A 19,976-nucleotide genomic window follows, 5' to 3' on the forward strand; every position below is an offset into this window, starting at 1 on the left:
CATGTGGAGAAGTGGGGAATCAAAACCAGTTCTCTAGATCAGACACCACCACTCCAAACCACTGCTCTTAACCACTACACCAAGCTGGTCATTATTTCAAATGTTTTTTGGGGGGAAATTTTCTCAAGGGAAAAAACATTGAAGTTACTTCCCCCCCCCCCATGAGGTTTGTGACTTGATCCAGTGCATCTCTCCTCGGAAGTATATTCCTTTGAAATCCTGCGTAATTTCCTTCCAAATAAATAGCTGAGAGAAGTGTGTAATAAAGTAACATTTAGAGCCAACTTGAAAGATCTAATGTTCCATCTTCTGAAGGATCCATTCAGGGCCAGCTGGTTCTCTGCAATTTTAGCCAAACAATCAAATTGGAATTAACCTGGATGAGTTATTAATGCTAAAGGAAAAAGCTCTTTTTATAATCAAACAATAACTCCGAGATCATGAATATCAGAAAATATGCCCGCTCACTCCGCCAGTATGTTCCCCATTTAAAATGGGTTTGTCAATATTACCCGGAAAGCTGCAGCAATACTTTAGTACACTTAAGGAACCTCTTCAACGGAGAGCATTTATGTTAGCTTGACTCAATTCCTTTCCATCTAAGGTTTTATACGGGAGATTTACTAAGACTCCCTTTAACAAGAGGGTATGTCCATGCGTAACGGGCCAGCCAGACGCCCTACATCACATTATCTTAGATTGTCGTTTACATGAAGAACCCCGTAAAAAAATTATATTACCCTTAATCAGCAAACGAATGGCCCCTTATAGAACATCCACTTGCCAATTCTTGCTGAACGACATTACAACTGATGTTACGGTGAAGGTGGCTAAGTTTTTGGCAGAAGTTGTTAAAATTCAAACTTAATTTTAATTAGATATGTATTATCTATTTATCTTCTGACCTTGTGACCATCAATATTATGCCAATAAAGGTTATCTTATTCTAATAAAGTAACAGCAGACAGAAGAAAAGGAGTGACACAGAGAAGTGAATGACGCCTCTGGCGAAAACCTGTTTGCTTTTAACATGTCAAAAGATTCTTTGTCTGTCTCTGTTTTTGCTGTAATAGACGAACAATAGCTACCTCCCCCTGCTGTGATTTACTCTTCCAGGATGCAGAGGGAAGGATGGATTGAGACTCCTCCCTGCCATCCCAGAGTTCCAGTGAAGCGGATGCAGCTGTCTGCCTATTGCGTCAGAAGGAAGCAGTGAGAGGTGGACGAGTATGCAAATTAATGTTCACTCAGAGCATTGTGGGAACAAAAAGAGATGCTGATCGGGGTTCCCTTTGCCGCCCCAGAATACAGTTTGCCGCCCCAGAATGCAGTTTGGAGCACTGCTGTGTTACTGACATGCTGGGCTGAGATGAGGGGAAGGGGTGTGGGGGTGGCCACTGTGAGCTGGATGTCAGGGCCCAGGAGAGGCGAGGTGGTGCCGGTGCCCTCCCAACTCATACTTACCTGGCAGGGGAGACACCATGATCACGAAGGTGGTTTTCCCAGGGTGAGGCTCATCCATTGCACTTCGGGTGTGCTGACCCCTGCGATTTCCCCAAATGCGGGAAACTCGACTGCATAATTTGTGGTAGTGGGGGACTGCGTTCGCGCTTTCCCCTGATCATTCTGGTCACAAAAATAGATAAAATGCTTCTAAATTGCAATAATTGTTCCTTGTAACCTTTCTTTACATTTATCTTTGCTTCATTTTCCTTAACACATGGTATTTACCGTTATATGCAAAATATCTTCCTCTGTTTGTTTACCTTGCCTTACTTTGTGTGGAGATAGATCACCATGGGTTAGTCTGTCACTACCAGTAGAAAAGAGCAAGAGTCCAGTAGCACCTTAAAGACTAACAAAATTTCTGGTAGGGTTTGAGTTTTTGGGGCCCCCAGCTCACTTCTTCAGATACAGCTAGATTGTGAGTCCATCTATCCTTAAGTAGAGACGAGTGAATTACACACACAATGGTAATGTAAATGTCAAAAGCAAGTCAATGACATTAGCAGGTGTGATTGGATTCGGTGTGATATGCAGAGGGATAGTAGGCGTGGAGAAATCAGCATTGGTAATGAGACAGGAATCCCAGGTCTCTATTAAGTCCCGGAGAATGCATAGTCTTGAGCTTCATTATTAGTTGTCATTCAGCAGTCTCTCTTTCTAACCTCCCTTTGAAATCCCTTTGTAAGAGAACTGCTACTCTTAAATCAGCAACTGAATGTCCTAGAAGGTAAAAATGTTCCCCCACTGGTTTCTGAATGTTGTGGTTTCTGATGTCAGACTTATGTCCATTCAGTCTTTGTCACAGGGACTGGCCTGTTTGTCCAATGTAGAGGATGGAATGCCATTAATAAGGTCAGAGCAAAGATTGTGAAAGACTGGCGAAAATTATTTAATGGTTTCGTTTGGGAAAATGAAAAGCTTTGAACAAGCAAAAAAGTGATCTGTAGAAGGATATAAAGAAAGGAAATCCGGCAGTTCCAAGCAGGAACCTGTATTGTGGGTGATGTCTTTGCCTTCCAGTTGAGTACAAACCAGAAAAACTGGGTAACCCTTGAGAGGGAAAATCCAGCCTCTTCCTCAGCTGTAGAAAGATAGACGTTTGAATGGTCGCCTTGCATTTTTCCACTGAGTGAGGTGGGTGGTGGTGGCAATGGGCAGGGCCTTTCCAGTTGCACTGCTGGGCTCTGGAATATCCTCCTTAAAAAAAAAAAAAAAAAAAAGAATATCCTCCCTGTCTCCATTCCTGGCACCATCATTGTGCATCGTTAAGCATTATGCCAAGGCTTTTCCCCCGTTTCAGCTGACTTTCAGTTAAGTTGGTTAATACTATTCCCGTTAGTGTTGTTATTTCTTTTTGATCTCATTTGGTTTTGAAAGTGCATTGAGGAAAGTGCTTCAGATGGCACGAGAGTGGGGCCATGCCTCGAGGTGTGAGCTGTTTTTGGTTGACGCTACTGGTTTTGCTTTCTTAGTGTGTTATTTTTGGTTGGTTTTCTGTTGAAGTGTTGTAAGATTTTATTTGTTTTTGTCATTTATCATATTGCATACACTATTGTGGTGTGAAGGTATATACATGTCTGAAATAAAATAAATTCTTGCTAGGGACTTCCGCCCTGACCTGGATGGCCCAGGCTAGCCTGATCTCGTTAGATCTCAGAAGTTAGTACTTGGATGGGAGACCACCAGGGAACTCCGGGGTTGCTACGCAGAGGCAGGCAATGGCAAACTACCTTCAAACATCTCTTGCCTTGAAAACCCTACAGGGTTGCTATAAGTCAGCTGTGACTTGATGGCACTTTCCACCAGCGACTTCCCCGTGGCTCAGTTGCATTGGAGGGCCAACAAACAGGGCATAGAGGCCAAGGCCTCCTCCTGTTGCTGCCTCCCAGCGTTGGTATCCAGAGGTTTGTCGTCTCTCTTTGTTGAGTTTCCCTTTAGTCATCATGGCTAGTACCCATCAGTGGGACCTCTCTCCATGAATCTAACACCTTTATAAAGCCATTTGTGCTCCTGGCCATCACTACCACCCCTGGCAATGAATTCCACAGTTTAATTATTCAATGAGTAAATAAGTATTTCCTTGTGTCGGTCCTCAATCTGTAACCTAACAACTCCCTGAGTTCCAGAATTATGGGAAAGGGAGAAAAAGCTCCTCTATCTACTCTCAACACCCCATGTGTAATTTTGTAAACCTCTATCATGTTGCTCCTGACCTGTCTTCCCCCCGCCCCCCTCAAACTGAAAAGTTCCAGACTCTTCAGCCTTTCCTCATGGGAAAGGTGCTCCATCCCCCTTAATTATATTGGTCACCCTCTTTTGGTTGGTACTTTTTTCAGCTCTGCAATACCCTTTTACATACGGCGATCAGAACTATACACATAAGTACAAATAAGGCCATACCATAGCTCTGTACAAGGGCATCACAATACTGGCTGTTTTATTTTCAATCCTTTTCCTAATATTCCCTCTCATGGTTTGCCTTTTTCACTGCTGCCTCATCCCATGAATACACAATGTAGTAGGAGTTTGAAAACAGTGCAATCATACACCCAAGGCAAGAAATACCATAATGCAGAAAGTGGGTTACCATAGAAGACAGTACAGTAAAAATATTGTATGTATCACCTTAAACATTGCAATAGACTCCAATCTTATTCTCTTATAAAAGTGATGTCTGTCTGTTTCTTGTTTTTGTGGTAATAGACTAACCGCAGCGATCCCCTCAGGGATTTATTCTTCTAGGATGCAGGCGGAAGGATGCATTGAGACTCCGCCCTGCCATTCCGGGGCTCCAATGGAAAACTCGCTGAAGCAGCTGCCCGTGTATTGCGTCAGAAGGAAGCAGTGAGAGGCGGGCGGGCATGCAAATTACTGTACAAGCAGAGCATTGTGGGAACAAAAAGAATGCTGATTGGGGTCCCCCTTGTGCCCCCCAGAACACATCATGCGGTTTGGAGCACGGCGGCGTTACTGATGTGCTGAGCTGAGATGAGGGGAAGGGGTGTGGGGGTGGCCACTGTGAGCTGGGTGTCAGGGCCCAGGAGAGGCGAGGAGGTGCCGGTGCCCTCTCAACTCATACTTACCTGGCAGGGGAGACACCATGATCACGAAGGTGGTTTTCCCAGGGTGAGGCTCATCCATTGCACTTCGGGTGTGCTGACCCCTGCGATTTCCCCAAATGCGGGAAACTCGACTGCATAATTTGTGGTAGTGGGGGACTGCGTTCGCGCTTTCCCCTGATCATCCTGGTTCAAAGACAGAAAAATCTCTTTTATCTACTTTTTTCTATCTCTTCCATTTCTCCTCTTGTGTGTGTTTGTTCTAAGTGTGGCTTACTAGATTCGGTCAATCCATCTCATGTTGGGTCTCCTCTTTTCCTGCTGCCTTCAGCTTTTCCCAGCATTATTGTCTAGCCTCAGTTTAGTCATTTTAGCTTCTAAGAACAGTTCAGGCTTGATTTGACCTAGAACCTACTGAGTTAAGATAAGCAGCTGCTGAGATGCCATGAGAACACACAGTTATGCTATACAGGACTACTTTTCCTTGAACCTCCAGCTGAAAATCCACATTGAAAGCCCCAAATTGTACTTCTGAGTGCTGAGAAAGGAAAAAGTCCCCACGGCTCAGGTACACACCTGCAACTTTAACTGACAAGAAAACCATGTAAGACTGATAAGAGCTCAGACTGGCATATTATTTTGGGATACCAGGAAGATGTTATGGGGAACGGGCATTTGGTCCCCTGGGTGCCATAGTAAACCACGAATGAGGGAATAAGTCCTTTGACTCCACCTCTGGGGAGTGGGATGCCACTATGGTACCTCCCCTGTCGAAGGAAAATGTAGGTAAGTCCAGTGTGGAAGGCAGGCTTGGGGGCAACTTTTCTTTTTAGAGAAGCAGCAGCCTTTTCTTTTGGGGCAGTAGTAGCCTTTTCTATGGAGAGCCCACCTCCTTTGAGGATGCCTTGAGGCCTCTAAATGAGTATCCTCACTCCGTCTTTCCCTCCTTATTTTTAGGAGTCTGTGGGTTGAGAGGCCCACGAGCCTATGAGGGTCCTGACTCTTCAAACCACCTGGATCCTTGGTTAGGAAGCTATGAAACTGCATCTGCTTGCTTGCTAGGAACTTGAGGTATAACATGAAGGTCAGAAGGGTGGTAGGGTGTCAGTTATTGGTTTGACATTTAGATTGGCTGTAGTGCATTATGTTTGCAACTTTTTGTTTCAAGTATATTTAAAATGGCTAGTGGGTTATGGTTCATCTCTCCACTGCCCCTTTCCTGAGAACTGGTTTAGAACTATACTATAGACTCATGTTTTATTTGCTTATGCTTATTGCACTGCCTGTTTATATATCCCATGTTATTTTCTGTAGCGATATGCCTATATCTGATGGCTTTGTATCCAGGCTTTTTCATGCATGTAACTGCAGTTTACAATTTGCTTTTGTAATGTATTATGCAGTAGTGCCTTCAAATAAACCGTTTAAGTCACATCGTTTAAGTCACATTAAGTCACTGTGGAGTCTTCATCTGGTTGGGGAGGGATAGAAATTGAATAAATAAATAAATCAACCTAGTTGACAGTTATGTACCCACTGGGGTGATAAGAACCCATAAGAACGGAGGCTTCCTTCCTTAAGGGGACTGAATTAACAGAAGCCTACTCAATAATATGTCAATGCAAGAAAAAAATTAGGATCCTTGGATCTACCCCCCCCCACTTACACCCTAACATCAATTTATGCTTACATACTCTTATATCTAATGCCTAGCTAGCATTATATAAGTTATCTAACACTATTTATGTTTTAACACTATCCTTTATAAAGCATCAAAAAGACATGTACTCTTTATATAAGATAACCCTTTTCTGACAGTATGAACGGCCTCCCTCTTGCACAAGTAAATCCTTAGAATGTGCTCTCTACACTCAGCCGGCTGCAAACTGAAATTTTATCTCTTATCAAGAAATGCCAACATTTCCTTAGCCTTGTTTCTGTATTTGGTATCTTTGTCTGAGTGCGCTGTTTTGCTAAGCGCAACCTTGCCCTTGGTATCATGTTTCTAAAGAAGAGTTGGTTTTTATATGGCCACTTTCTCTACCACTTAAGGAAGAATCAAACCGGCTTACAATCACCTTCCCCTCCCCACAGCAGACACCCTGTGAGGTAGGTGGGGCTGAGAGAGCTCCAAGAAAACTGCCTGTCCCAAGGTCACCCAGCTAGCTTCATGTATAGGAGTGGAGAAACAAATCCAGTTCACCAGATTAGCTTCTGCAGCTCATGTTGAGGAGTGGGGAATCAAACCCAGTTCATCAGATCAGAGGCCACTACTCCAAACCACTGCTTTTAACCACTACACCACCACCACCACCTGCAAAGAGACGAAGAAGAGTTGTTTTATATGCCAACTTTCTCTACCACTTAAGGAAGAATCAAACCGACTTATAATCACCTTCTGTTCCCCTTCCCACAATAGAACCCTGTGAGGTAAGTGGGGCTGAGAGAGCTGTGACTAGCCCAAAGTCACCCAGCTGGCTTCGTGTGTAGAAGCTGGGAAGCCAACCCGGTTCACCGGATTAGCCTCCGCTGCTCATCTCCCTAACTTTTTCTCCATTCGACCAAACAGAGCGAGCATTGAGCTGCACGGTCCTTTGCATCCCACCATCTCGCTCAAGATAGCAAAGGCGATTATTTCCATGCGGAAACACAAAAAGAGCGGAAAGGAATCCCCCCCCCACGCGGGGGTTCTCTCTGCGTCCGGGCGCAAGAAGAGTGGGCGTGGCGCGTCCCCCGATGACGTCGCCCGCCGCAGCCAATCAATTTCCGTTCGCGCGTTCGGCTGCTGCGGCTGTCCGGAAAGGGAGAGAAAAAGAACGCGTGAGAGGCTTAACGAGAGGAAGAGCGGGTTTTCCCCCGTAGACAGGCACCCGCCTGGGCCAATCGCAGGGAGGCTCGGGCGGGTTCGTCGCGGCCGTGGGCCAATGAGCGCCGGGGATGGGCTAACGGCCCTGCGGCGCCGTCCAATCGGCCTGATGGGGGCGGGTTAGAAAGCGCGGAGGGTCTGAGGGAGCGGCGGCAGCAGCTTCCTACCGCGGGTGAGGGTCGGGTGGTGTGGGCCCCGGGAAAGGGGGCCCCGGACGGTTCAACCGGCGGGGAGGAGCGCGGGGGGCCCTTTCTCGGCGTGGGGGGACAATACAGGCTTCGGACCCCCTTGGAGGAGCCTCTCCTCACAGTGGGTGGGCTGTGGGGAGCCTCCTGTGGGGAGCGGCGACCTTGGGCACCCTTCTGGGGAGGGTTGCCAACCTCCAGGTGGGGCCTGGAGACCTCCAGGAATTAGGACCGGTCTGGGAGGGCGGACTCTGTGGTATACCATAGAGTGTGGATCAGATTTCCCCCACACACACACACGCCGTCCCTACATCTCTAGGAATTTCCCAGGCTGGAGTCGGCAGCCCTGGGCCTCAGGTATGCGTAGAGGGGTGCCTGCCATGGTACATCTGGTGAACCGGGCTGGTTTCCCCACTCCTGCACACGAAGCCAGCTGGGTGACCTTGGGCTAGTCACACTCTCTCAGCCCCACCTATCTCGCAGGGTGTCTGTTGTGGGGAGGGGAAGGGGATTGTAAGCCGGTTTGATTCTCTCTCAAGTGGTAGAGAAAAGTAGCATATAAAAACCAGCTCTTCTTCTAGAAACTGGACAAGTCTCAGGTCGTGACCTTTTTTAAAAAAAAAACCTGCCTTCTGAACGGGTGGGTTTTGGGGAAGGGGGCTGCTTTTTGCCTGGCTCTTTGTCTCCCCCCCACCCCCGGTTCCTAACAAAGCAGGGCTCTTGACTGACTCTTGGCCCGGGATGGGGTGTAAGAGAAATAACCACCACCGTTTAAAATATCTGCCAGTCTCCCTACGTGCATTTTTATCATGCCCTTTAACATATCCTCCACCCCCATTCTGCAAAAAACAGGAATCCCTACTTTAAGAACTTGGGGGCCCTCTCAGCATACTTCCTTGCATTCTCAGGCAGTTCCCTTAATGCTTATGAAAGAGCCCCTCAGTTGCAATTTTTCCATTCTTCCTTTAGACTAACCAGAGACCAGATCGGATGACTTTGCAAGAAGTTCTGTGAAGTTTTTTCTCCAAATTAAAGTGATTTTAGGTAAGTGGCTGAAGGATTTCCTTTTAAAAGATTGTGGCCTTTGAAACGTGCGTGGTGCTGTAAGCTGTCTGCTGTGTTTTTCATTGTGTGGCCAAGAGAGAACTGATCAGGGATCCTCTCTTCCCATCATGAATGCAAAGGTAGGAAAACTATGAGCTGAAGGGAAGAAGGGGAGGAACGCCTCAGGGTCCTCGTAGCTCCATTCTATAAGCTCCGTGGCAATGGCCTGTGTATGTATAAAACTGCACAGAGACTGAGAACAACAACGGCGTGTTTAGAATGTGTGCACATGAGTCATAAACCTCCCAAGCTTCGGTCAGCTTGCCTTCTCCTGCCTAAACCTGTTGGTTTCAATCAGATTGAATAGATTTCATGCCATGACCTGGATGGCCCAGGCTAGCCTGATTTCCTCAGATCTTGGAAGCCAAGCAGGGTCTGGCCCTGGTTAGTACTTGGATGGGAGACCACCCAGGGTTGCTACATAGAGGCAGGCAATGGCAAACCTGCCTCTGAACGTCTCTTGTCTTGAAAACCCTACAGGATGTCTGTAAGTCAATTGTGACTTGACGGCACTTTCCACCACTGAATAGATTTCATTGGAATTATGCCAGCAGCAGTGAAATGTGGCTGATCTTGAGAGTAACGGAGGCAGGGAATGTGAGTAGGAGGGGAATGAGTAAGCAGGCCTGTGAAAGGAAAACAGAAAGTGACCTTTTTTCCTCTCTCCTCCCAGTTCCTGGAACAAACGGGCGTGATGGCTGCAGTGGCAGAAGAGGAAAGTGAAACCCAGCTGTGCAGCAACTGGTAAGAAGACTTAAGTTGTGTGCTGAAGGACACTGCTTGTTCCAGCCCTCCGTGGTGTCTGCCCTCCAGTGTATTAGATCTCACAGTTGGGCTTTAAAATTGGTTGCCTTTGTGTTCTTGAGAATCCTTCTCCCCATGAAGATGATGTTCAGAAAGATTTCAGCAGCGCACCCTTCCCAATTGTCTTGGGTCACTGAATACTTTTAATTTTAATTTGTAAATTCTGCTTGTTGACAAGAGATTCTAAAGCTGCTGTTGACGTTCCAAGAATGTGAATATGCTATTGTAGCACCTTACAATTTAAAAGCCGCTTGCGCTGGGAAGGGGCAGGGTAGAAATAAAACAAAACATGTGTGCCTGTTTGGGGTTGTGCTGGGTAGATTGGAAACTGGAACTCGTTTTTTAAAAACTCGCCATTGTTTAAATCTTGCTATAGTAGAGGAGCAGGGTCAGTCCAGCTGATTTACATGCAGGTGTGTAAAGGTGTCTTTGCCTGTATACCTCCTCAGGCTTGTCTGTGGAAGCATGAGCTTCATTTGCCAGAGAGAGCACCTGCCTTATAACCCTGGCAGATAGCAGTCATTCCGTGCACTGTTTGCATAAAGAAGCTGAACCTGAACAAGAGAGGCAGGCTCCACTTGAACCAAAAGGGAGCTGGGCTGCAGTCAGAGCAGTTTTTCAGCTAGCTCCTGGGGGAAAGGCAACAGGACCTGGGGAGCCTTCGGTTCGGGATGACCCACCCCAAAGGGATGGGGTACTAAATTCTTGGGACACTATTGGTGGGCGTGGGTAAGAAATTAAGAATGAGGGGGGAGCAGTAAAGAAGGGCCACGGTGGGGAGTGGTCACAGGTTCCTGTATGCAAATGCTAGTGGCCTCTGAGCCAGGTGGGAGGGTCGGGTGCATGGTGCGAAACAGCAACTTGTAGGCCTGGCCTGTGTTTGAGAAACCTGGTGGAATGGGAAGTGTCAGTGGGGCGCTTGCTCCTGGAAACAAATTCTGTAGACAGGACAGATCAAAAACGTTTCACAAGGAGAGGGAAATAAGGTAGCAGAAAATGTTGTGATACTGGGATGCTTCAGTTATCCTGCTTTGGCTGGGAAAATGTGTGCTCAAGGCTTCGAGATGTTGTTGTAAGTGACTGTGCGTGGGAACAGCTGGTCATGGAGCCAACAAGAGGTGTAACAGGCCTGGCCGAGGCTCTGACCGAGGCTTGAGACCTGGTGCCGGATAGAGATACCACCGCACCAACTGGGAACTGGGAGCATAATGGTGTTAAAGTTCACCGTTCGTTAGATAACTTATTTCTGTAGGGAGGGGCAGGACAGTTATCTAGCAAAGGAGAAGGAGCTGATTAAAGCAGAAAGGAACACTGGGAAGGAAAAGCCTCTTTTCATGTGGATTCAAACCATGACTCATTGTAGAATCAGAGTTGGAAGGTACCAACAGGGTCATCTAGTCCAACCCCCTGCACAATGCAGGAAATTGCAAACTACCTACCCCCTACCCCGCCCTAGTGACCCTTACTCCATTCTCAGAAGATGGCCAAGAGGCCCTCCCTCCCTCTCATGATCTGCCTAAGATCATAGAATCAGCATTGCAGACAGATGGCCATCTAGCCTCTGCTTAAAAACTTCCAGGGAAGGAGAGCTTACCACCTCCCGAGGAAGCCTGTTCCACTGAGGAACCGCTCTAACTGTTAGAAAATACTTCCTGATGTCTAGATGGAACTTTTTTGATTAATTGGTCATGGCTGAAGATTGCGGAAAAGACTGTCCTGGGAGTTATGAGCCTTAACTGAAAATAAGCCTTGTACATTAATTTCTAAAATAGTAACAGGGTTAAGGGAGCAATCATAAGCAGGTCAGCTTGAAAGTAACTCTCATGTTATTCAGTGGGGCTTTTTCTCAGGAAAGTGCCTTTAGTGCCTGGAAGTTTGATTCCAAGCCAAGGCTCCAAAGCCTTTCTGTTGCTGCTTCCCCGGTGACTTGTCTGCGTGCCCTCTGTCTCTTACCAGCAAAAAGGACATTCCTGTGGCAAACTTCACCATCCACGAGATCCACTGCTGTAGGAACATTGGGGTTTGCCATTTCTGCCAAGAGTCGGTCCCTAAGTCAGAAATGAAGAACCACATGGAACTGGAGCACACCCAGGTGACTGAGGAGCCTTGCCTGTCCTCCTCTCTGATTTGGCTCCTCCATGGGAAGTGGCTTTTGTCCTGACGTTTTATCTTTTTTTCATCGCAGGTTACCTGTAAATGCAGCATGAAAATGGAAAGAGGCGACCTACCGGAGCATGAGGTTAGTCAGTTGAATCTTGGGCGGCCTTGTCCCCGACGACGTCTGGCGGCTCCTCGGAAGTGAGCAGAGCTTCAGCAGAAAGGCCGTTGGCCGGGTTGCTGTGGCCTGGCTCCAGGTTTTTGTGAGCTGGAGGAAAGCCGAGTGTTTCAGGCTGAATGACCAACGCAGGGGCCTTGATGCACTTCTCAGAACTCGGTGTAGTCTAGTAACATATTTGCAGAGGCGTAGCAATGTCAGTTTTTTCTTGTAGCGAAATAAAACAAAAGTCCAGGGGTACCTTAAAGATTAGTAACGTTTATTTCAATATGAGTTGGAGCTAATTTCTTCAGATATATGGATGTGAGCTCTGACTCAGGAAAGCAGGTATTTACATAAATGATGTTAGTGCTTTTGTTAATATATTTGCCTGGCTGAAACTTTTTATTTTTAGATGGGGGAACCTTACCAAAGGGCTTTTTCATAAGTAACATGTCCATGGGGCTTGTCCATGGGGACAACTTAGTACCTGAGTCGGTTCGGATGAGCCGCGGAGGTGGCAAAGGGGCTGTGCGCTGGGGCAGAGTTACCAAGGGTTCCTGTTGCAGCTCACAACGCCTTTGCCTTTCGAAATGCACGGCAAGCTGTCTTTGCTGCACGATGTCTTGATCCCTTCCTACACCAAAAACAAAGGGGAAAAAATGTAACCCTAAAAAACAGAATTAAGTACCCAAAGGTCAAGGGGAAAAAATAAACATCCAAGGCCAAAACTGATACAATCTAAAAGTTATGTCCGTACAAAATATGTATGAAATAAATACATACATATTTTGTTTGGACATAACTTTTAGATTGTATAACTTTTGGCCTTGGATGTTTTTCCCCCCTTGACTTTGGGTACTTAATTTTGATCCCTTCTTAGCCTGACTCTAGAGCATTGGTCAACCAACAGCCTCTGCCTTTGAATTGGACTTGCCAGAGCTTGAACCTGTGGCCCTTGCCTGGGACAGCCTGTGCCTTAGTGCTGAGCCACAGCCCCTCGTGATGTCTCCCATCCTGAGGTCTTCTGAGGCGCATACCCTGTAAAGTGCCTTTGTTTGCCTGCATCTGGGTATGATGCCCTGCGGCTGTTGACCCTGCTTGGCTCTCTTCTCCTAGGCCTCGGCTTGCCCTTTGCGGCCTGTGGCCTGCCAGCACTGCGACCTGGAGCTTGCGTTCCACAAGTTGCAGGACCACGTGGACTACTGCGGCACCCGGACGGAGCAGTGCAGCAGATGCAGCCGCAACGTGATGCTGAAAGACCTGAAGGAGCACCCCGAGGACTGTGGGAAGAAGGCTGAAGAAGGCCAACTCGGCCAGCCGAAGCCCTGCTTGAACTCTGAGGTGTCTTTACGGAACGTCCAGACGATCAGAAACATCCTCAATTCAGATGGCTCTCTGGGGCCCCTGCCGAGGGTGAACAGACTCCCGGAGAGCAGGCTTTACAATTGTCTTTCGAGCCAGCAGTTTCCCAGGAATCTTCCCAGGAGGAATGTCGATCTGCTGCAGCCAGATGGAAATCAGGGTGATGGCATCAAAAGAGAACTGGGTGACTGAAAAAACAGTAGCTTAGCATCTTAGGCACTTTGAGTGTTCAAAGTTGTCTGCACTGAACCCCTTCTGTGCTGCTCCTGGCTGCACACAATTTTCTGGTTTTATTCTCCCCCTGCCCCAGGTGCATTAACACTGGCCTTTGGGCTGCTGGTGTCTCCCCGGGCAAGCACGGCAGCTGGGTTTTTGCTTGCTCAGCAGGAATTTCCTTGTTCCTGGAAGATCCAGTAGTAGTACTCTGCTGTTTGCTGTGTCTGAGTGGGCGGGAAATGTTGGGAGGGGGCAATTCCAAAGAGAAAATGGCTTTTGGCTAGAATGCCCCTTTGTAATGGCCACATTTTAGCTTACAGGAGTCTGCAGGTTAGTACTTTTCTTCTAGAGTTTAATCTCATGGAAAGGGAAAAGCGAGCTGGGCGCCTTGTGAGCAGTCTCCTGTTTTTCAAAACCAAAGTGCTTACTTGCTGAAGTAGTTGACCACTGTTGGCAGAGGTTAGCGTTAGGAAATATAGCTTCACTCAGTGAAATCTACTCAGCTGCAAGCCTTCCTCAATAACTCCACCTTGTGCATTTCTCTGAGTGTAAACGTGATGGTGTAGCTTTCTGGCAGCCCCCTCTGAAACAATGGGATTACCTCGAAGGATGCTGTTGACGGGGCTGAAACTATCCTGGCCTCTTCCAGAGAGGAGGTAGTAAGCAAGTGAGCCTTGCAGTGACCAGAAGCACAACTGAGGCCGATGCATCTTGTGCCTTCAGGTCTGCCCCCGGGGTTAGGCTCAAAGCACGACTGCTTCTGCCTAACAGCTGGTTGTGTTTCTTCCCCCTGAAGGTCACCTAGGGAAGGTGGACAATGCCTTGGCCTTTGGTGGCAGAGAACCTGACTGCCAGTTGGATTACCTCTTGGCTCTGAGCTTGCAGCGCGACAACCTCACGCACGACCGCAGCGCGACAGAATTCCAGAGGGAGTTCTGGAAGAACATCTGCCCCGCAAGAACAAGCGCCACAGGCAATTCCGTTGAAGCCAGCAACCTCAATATCTTCTCTCAGGATTTGTTGGGGTCGGTGAACACTTCCAACAAGTCAAAAGGTAAGCATGACTTGTAGCATACTAAGGTTGTGTCGCTGCCGTTGGTTGTGGAATGCTTTTGCAAGTGCGCTGGGAGCTTAGTCGGATTCATGAGAGAAAGCTTGGAGGGACTGACTTAGGGTGGTGTAGGTAACAAGTGGAGTTGGCTGGAAGAAACTGGAACCAGACCCAGATACAGGCTCCGTGTGAATGGGAGGCGCTGGGAGGAAGGGGGTAGGTGAGCCCTTCTAGCAATGGCAGTTTGGGGACTCTCAGGATTGACCAGTCTCACGAGGTGCCCTTGCTGGGATTCTCTCCCAATGAGGCATGAAGTGTCTCACATTGCTATTGTTGAGACACAGGACATCTCTGTCCTGTTTGTGACTCATGTCACAAGCTCAATTTGGGAAAGGAACGTTGCAGGACTAAACCATTTGGCGGAGCAAGAAAACAGTCTGCTGACACATCCCGGCATAGCTTCTGACCATGGAGTGGATGCTTAAAGTTGAGGAAATGCGGCTGTAAAGAAGATGCTCTCATGAAGGGATGTGGAGGGTGCCGCCCTGCTTTCTCTTTATGTACGGGTGACATAAAATCGCCTTGTGTGTCAGAGTCAGTTTTCTTCAACAACTGCGTGAACAGGAGCTTCAAAGTGATGGCCCCAAATCTTTTTGCTGCCAGATTTTTGCAGGCTGGCCCTGGGCGACTCACCATCTGCTGGCCTTGATTCATCCACTGTAAAATGGGAAGAAGGGTAACCTGCCTTCCAGAGCATCAGCCTTAGAGTGTGTGCATACAGTGCTCTGAATATAGTTCCAGAGGGTAGCCATGTTGGTCTGCAGTAGAGCAGGTAGACTGGAGTCCAGAAGCACCTGGGAGACTGACAAGATATGCGGGGTATAAGCTTTCAAGAGTCAAAGCTCCCTGAGTCAGATCTGATGAAGGGAGCTTTGACTCTCAAAAGCTTTTACCCTGAAAATCTTGCCGGTTTCTAAGGTGCTAGACTCCAGTCTAGTGCTCCGAATGTCTATGTGCAATGAATTCAAAACAGAAGTCTGCTTGCTAGGTACTGTGAGGGTTTATGTGAGTGGATAATCCTGCTTTTCTTCACCTTGCAGTTGCAACTCTGCTGCCCTGTGAATTCTGTGAGGAGCTGTACCCGGAGGAAGATCTAATCCTTCATCAGGTTAGTCTTCCCATCTCTGTCAAAGGCTGGGAAGTGGAGGGGCTGCGGCTGCCTCCCCCTGTATGGCACTGATGGTCGTAATCTGAATAAAGACTCTCTGCTGTTCATAATTCTCATCAGTGAAGGTGAGTGGGGGGTGGGCAGCCAGGTCAGAACAGGATACAGCTCCTTGGGCCGTGGGGAAAGCGTCATTGTTAGTGGCAGAGATCTGTGGGATCCAGCCCCGTATGGAGGAGATACATGGTCTGTTCCTGCATACCTTTGAGGAATTCCTCTCAGGAGAGGGTCTACTCCAGAGGCCACCTCGCAGGGAGGTAAGATCCAGCAGAGCTCTGTGTAGGACCACCTTGGTGGTGGTGCCACAATGGTAATATGCTTTGTTTTTTAATTGGTGGTTGGTGCTGTATGAACAAATGCTTGTCCTCTGCCTTGAGGCTTCTAGGAAAGGAGAGCCAGGAATATTTCTAAAGCCAGTGATTCAGAATTGAAGTAGGAGATTGACTGCCATGGCTGGGTGGGGGAAAGAGATGCCCGGGCGGACTCTAAATGTGTGCTTACTGCTGATGATACTGTATACCCGGAAAGGAGGAATAGGGCATATATAGCTCTTGTGGGCTTAGAGCAAGGCCTGAAAATGAACAGACAGAAATTGAGTCTCTTCTCTCCCTACCCTTCTTCTTGCATTGTTGGGGATAGTGGAACAGTTTCTTACTCGCCATGGAGACCTTATAAGGTGGGCCTTAATTGACACCTTCCCCCCCTTGTCTGTGTGGCAGACGGGGTGCAGCCCAGCGAATGCTTTGGCTTCCTTCAGCAAGAGGAGCTCCTCCCTCCCTCGGCCGGATCAGGACGAGCGTCTTACAGACTTGTGGGAGCAGCTGCAGAGGAATCAGTCCCGGGGCAGGGAGAGGTGCCCTCTGCAGCCTGACTCCGGGGGCAGCATCATGATCCCCTGCGAGTTCTGTGGAGTCCAGCTGGAAGAAGAGATCCTCTTCCACCACCAGGTAATGCAGTTGTCACTGGCAGAGTCTGACCGGTCTCATAGAGCGAGCCGGCCAGCTCACTGTGCAGATTTGGCCCCTTGTGCTTCTCTGGGAAGGTGTCCAAACGACTGGTCTCTTGTCTTGCCCCAGGACCAGTGTGACCTGCGTCCAGGCACGGGGAGATCCCTCTCCCAGCCGGGGCCCCCAGCCACAGGAGACTCGGAGAAAACGGAGTCACCAGACCCGCCGAGGAGACGCATCCGCCATCAAGGTATGGCTGCATGAGCAGTAGGGGGTGGGCAGGGGAGAAGAGCCGGCTTCGTTGGCTGGGGCAGGAGAATTCTGGGGGCTGAGCGAGATGCCTCCTTCCTCAGAGAAGGGACACGCCTCATTTTTGGAGTCTTGTGTGCTACAAGATGAGAAAGGGCTGTGCGTGCTTTAGGGTGAGGTGTGGGAGGGGCCCAACATTTCCGGCTCAGTTTCCCTCTCCTGGCTGTGCTTCATGATGCTCACAGTGCTTTGGAATAGAAGCCTGCAGTGGTTGGACCATCCTTCCAGTGTCCTGGTGCAGAATTGCCGGCATGGCCTGTTTCCTGGGGCAGAGTGTTCTTCCATTTCTCTGATGGTTTTCGCGTTCTGCAGGCGTGGCTTCAAGTGTAATCTCTTCCTTTCTGCTTCAGGGGAAGTCTCACCTCAGTACCTCGAGGAGTTCGGGCAGCAGAGGCCTCCCCAGCCCGTTCGGGGGAGCCACTTGCGGGGCAACCCAGCAGCTGCCAGGCGCATCCAGCTGAATTCTCCCAGCAACAGGAGAGAGACTGAAATCGGCCCTTTGGAGCGAGGGAGAGTCAAGGACCAGGGAGGTGGCGACAGAGGAGAGAGAGCACAGCGCTGGGGCCAGAGTGACAGGAAGGCAGAGGTCCGGGGCCCCGTGCCGGCAAGGCATTCCCCTCACAACGTTCCTCCCAGCAGTTACGTGCCGAGTTTCCCCGTTACAGTTCCAACGCGGCCCAGGTAGAGTGCCCAGGGAACATGTGTGCATGCACCCCTGCCCTTGAGGCTGGAAGCACTTCCGGTTTGCATTGGGGATAGACTGCACCTGCCGCCCCATCCTGTGTGGCTTCAGATGGAGTGCTGGGGTTGTCTCCCCCCACCCCCTTTTCCACATGTGGAAGCTGCAAGAGCTGGCAGTGGAGGGAGATTGCAAAACCCGAGCGAGCTCTACAGTGGAGGCTGGTCAGTCCGTTCAGGCTTTCAGTTGTCGGCAGGAACCGTGGGAATCGTAGATGTTCTCCCCCATTGAGTCAGTGAAGAAGGATAGGAAGTCACAGGTTGGGAGAAGGGGGATACTGAGAGGCTGGCAGTCAAGACAGAGGGTAGGGGAGGCTTTCAGCCACCACCACCCCAGTTCCCAAATTCTCCTTCCTGCAGTTGCCACCTCATGTAATGTGGTTGTTAACTTGGAAGGGATTTTCAGGTTCCGCTTGTAACGTTCTCTCTGTTCCCCTCTCAGGCTGAGAAGCGAAGGCGGTACGAGTCCCACCGGGCCTGCTCAATACAGCAGCAGCAGCGGCACGGTAAGGGCTGCCTCCAGGGCTGTCTCTACTTCTTCCATGAAAGCGCCCTGGGTGACCATGGGCCCATTGCATACTCTTAGCCTGACCTACCTCATAGGGTGGTTGTGAGAAAATGAAGGAGAAGAGAACAATGTTCTAAGCTGCTTTGAGTCCCGGCTGGGGAGAAAAGTGCTGGATGACCAGTCGCTGTTTTTGGAGCACAGGTTACCAGACTCGGCTCGATAATGCAAATCCCAAGTACTGAGTAAAGCTTTCCAAAAAATCCCAGCTGTTTCACAGCCTCTTGAGATGCAAGCCCCCGCCCCCCACAAAAAAAAAAAAACTTGGAAGGAGGCCACTGCTTCACTTCTTGCTATTCTTTCTCACAGGCAAAACCATGGCAGACTGAATCGGCCTACCCTGACAAAGAAGAATAGGAGGGTGTTGCCGGGCCAAGTGGGGGGGGGGGGGGTCACCTGCATTTATTCTAGCACAAAGGATTTTTGCAACAGTACTGGTCTTAATGTAGGCAGTTACTTGGGGGTCGGTCCCTACCACAGCTGCTGGGCAGAGATGTGGCAGCAGGAAGCTTCAATTCCTGTTCACGTTTTGTTTGTAAATGTGCAATGTGTTGACGTGCTGGGCTGGGTCTGGGTGGGCAGACAATCCCAGCTTGCTTGCTTGCTTTAACAGTAGTACAGCTTTGGAGGGTGGCCTGCTTGAAACACTTGGCCTTAAAATCCCTTGATGAGTTGGCATCCGCCAGAGCCATGAGGCTGAGGAGCCCTGTCAGCACCACACGAGATCAATCAGCTGGACACGTCGGGCTTGACACTGGTCGCTGCTGCAGTGGGGAGCCTGCTCTGCACTCCGTCGGGAAGAGGAATTCCTCCTCCTGCACTTAGCGAATCGGACTGAGTTCCAGAGAAGAACTTGAGGGAAAGCCATAATCTGTGGTTGGTGGGGTGGGTGGAGCTCTTTGTCTTTAATACCAGAAGTGCCCAGTTAATGTCCTAAAAATTGAGACACGCTTTGATAGATCAGCCTGTCCTCTTCCCCTCCTCCCTGTGCTTATTGTTCTGTAGTAGAGAATGTGTTTTAAATTTCTTGTAATAAAAATTTGTATTTACCAGTTTTGTGCTGCCTGTCTCTTTTAACAGAGGCTAATACTGAAATGTCACCATGTTGCAAAGTAGAGTCGGTCTGTCTCCTCTGTGTGACTGCATGGGCCAGGGGCCAGACAGAAGAAATGGGGATGGGCACGATAGTCCATTCCTTCACAGCTAGCAGTGCTAGTAACTCTGATTGGGCCCAATCATCGGTGATTTGTAGGTTGTGTGTAGTTAAATTTTATTCACAATCTGAGTGTGGACCGACTTTTTAGAATCTCATCTATGCATCAGGCGGATTGCTCTGCTTTATGCTGTTCAAGCACTTCTGGGCTGAATAAGGACAGTTCTGACCAATGGGGGGGTGGGGAAGAGCACACAGGGCTCCATCCCTCTTGCGTACACTCCGAGCTCCTGGTGTTCAAGAGAGCCAGGGGAAAACATAAGGGTGGGGGGAGATTCTCTTGATGGCAGCAGATTCTACTGGGGTAAGTGACGCTGGTGAGGGGTCAAAATAAGGTTTTAAAGGCACAACCAGTTCCCAGGGTGGGCAGTTGCAACGGCTGGTATGGGTTAGAGTCCTTTGGGTTCATGCTGTTCCACACGAGCCTTCATTTGCTGCAGCTACTGAATACGCATTAAGAACAAAACAGCTTTAAGACACTTCCACCAAAAGTAAGCATTTATTAAATACAAGAAAAGCCAGAGAAAGATCTTAAAAACCAGTGGCAACCAATCTTGTGGTGTTATTTT

At 48.8% G+C, this 19,976-nt stretch overlaps 1 protein-coding gene and 2 non-coding genes across 3 annotated transcripts; all 3 read left to right on the top strand.

Annotated features, from left to right (window-relative positions):
* The first annotated feature begins 1,456 nt into the window (after positions 1-1,456).
* Positions 1,457-1,620, top strand: LOC130486622 (U1 spliceosomal RNA). Its single transcript, XR_008933749.1, has one exon. It is a non-coding gene; the product is annotated as a U1 spliceosomal RNA (small nuclear RNA).
* A 2,961-nt stretch (positions 1,621-4,581) lies between these two features.
* LOC130486623 (U1 spliceosomal RNA) lies at positions 4,582-4,745 on the top strand. Its single transcript, XR_008933750.1, has one exon. It is a non-coding gene; the product is annotated as a U1 spliceosomal RNA (small nuclear RNA).
* Positions 4,746-9,396: 4,651 nt separating this feature from the next.
* TRAFD1 (TRAF-type zinc finger domain containing 1) lies at positions 9,397-18,551 on the top strand. Its single transcript, XM_056859634.1, has 11 exons — positions 9,397-9,464; positions 11,481-11,616; positions 11,710-11,763; positions 12,898-13,303; positions 14,156-14,413; positions 15,511-15,578; positions 16,355-16,582; positions 16,712-16,832; positions 17,242-17,572; positions 18,072-18,135; positions 18,504-18,551. The coding sequence occupies exons 1-11, from the start codon at positions 9,415-9,417 to the stop codon at positions 18,549-18,551; spliced, it is 1,764 nt and encodes a 587-aa protein (XP_056715612.1). The 5' UTR covers positions 9,397-9,414.
* Positions 18,552-19,976: the final 1,425 nt, after the last annotated feature.

This window comes from Euleptes europaea, chromosome 13, assembly GCF_029931775.1.
Source record: "Euleptes europaea isolate rEulEur1 chromosome 13, rEulEur1.hap1, whole genome shotgun sequence".
NCBI classification, from domain to species: domain Eukaryota; kingdom Metazoa; phylum Chordata; class Lepidosauria; order Squamata; family Sphaerodactylidae; genus Euleptes; species Euleptes europaea.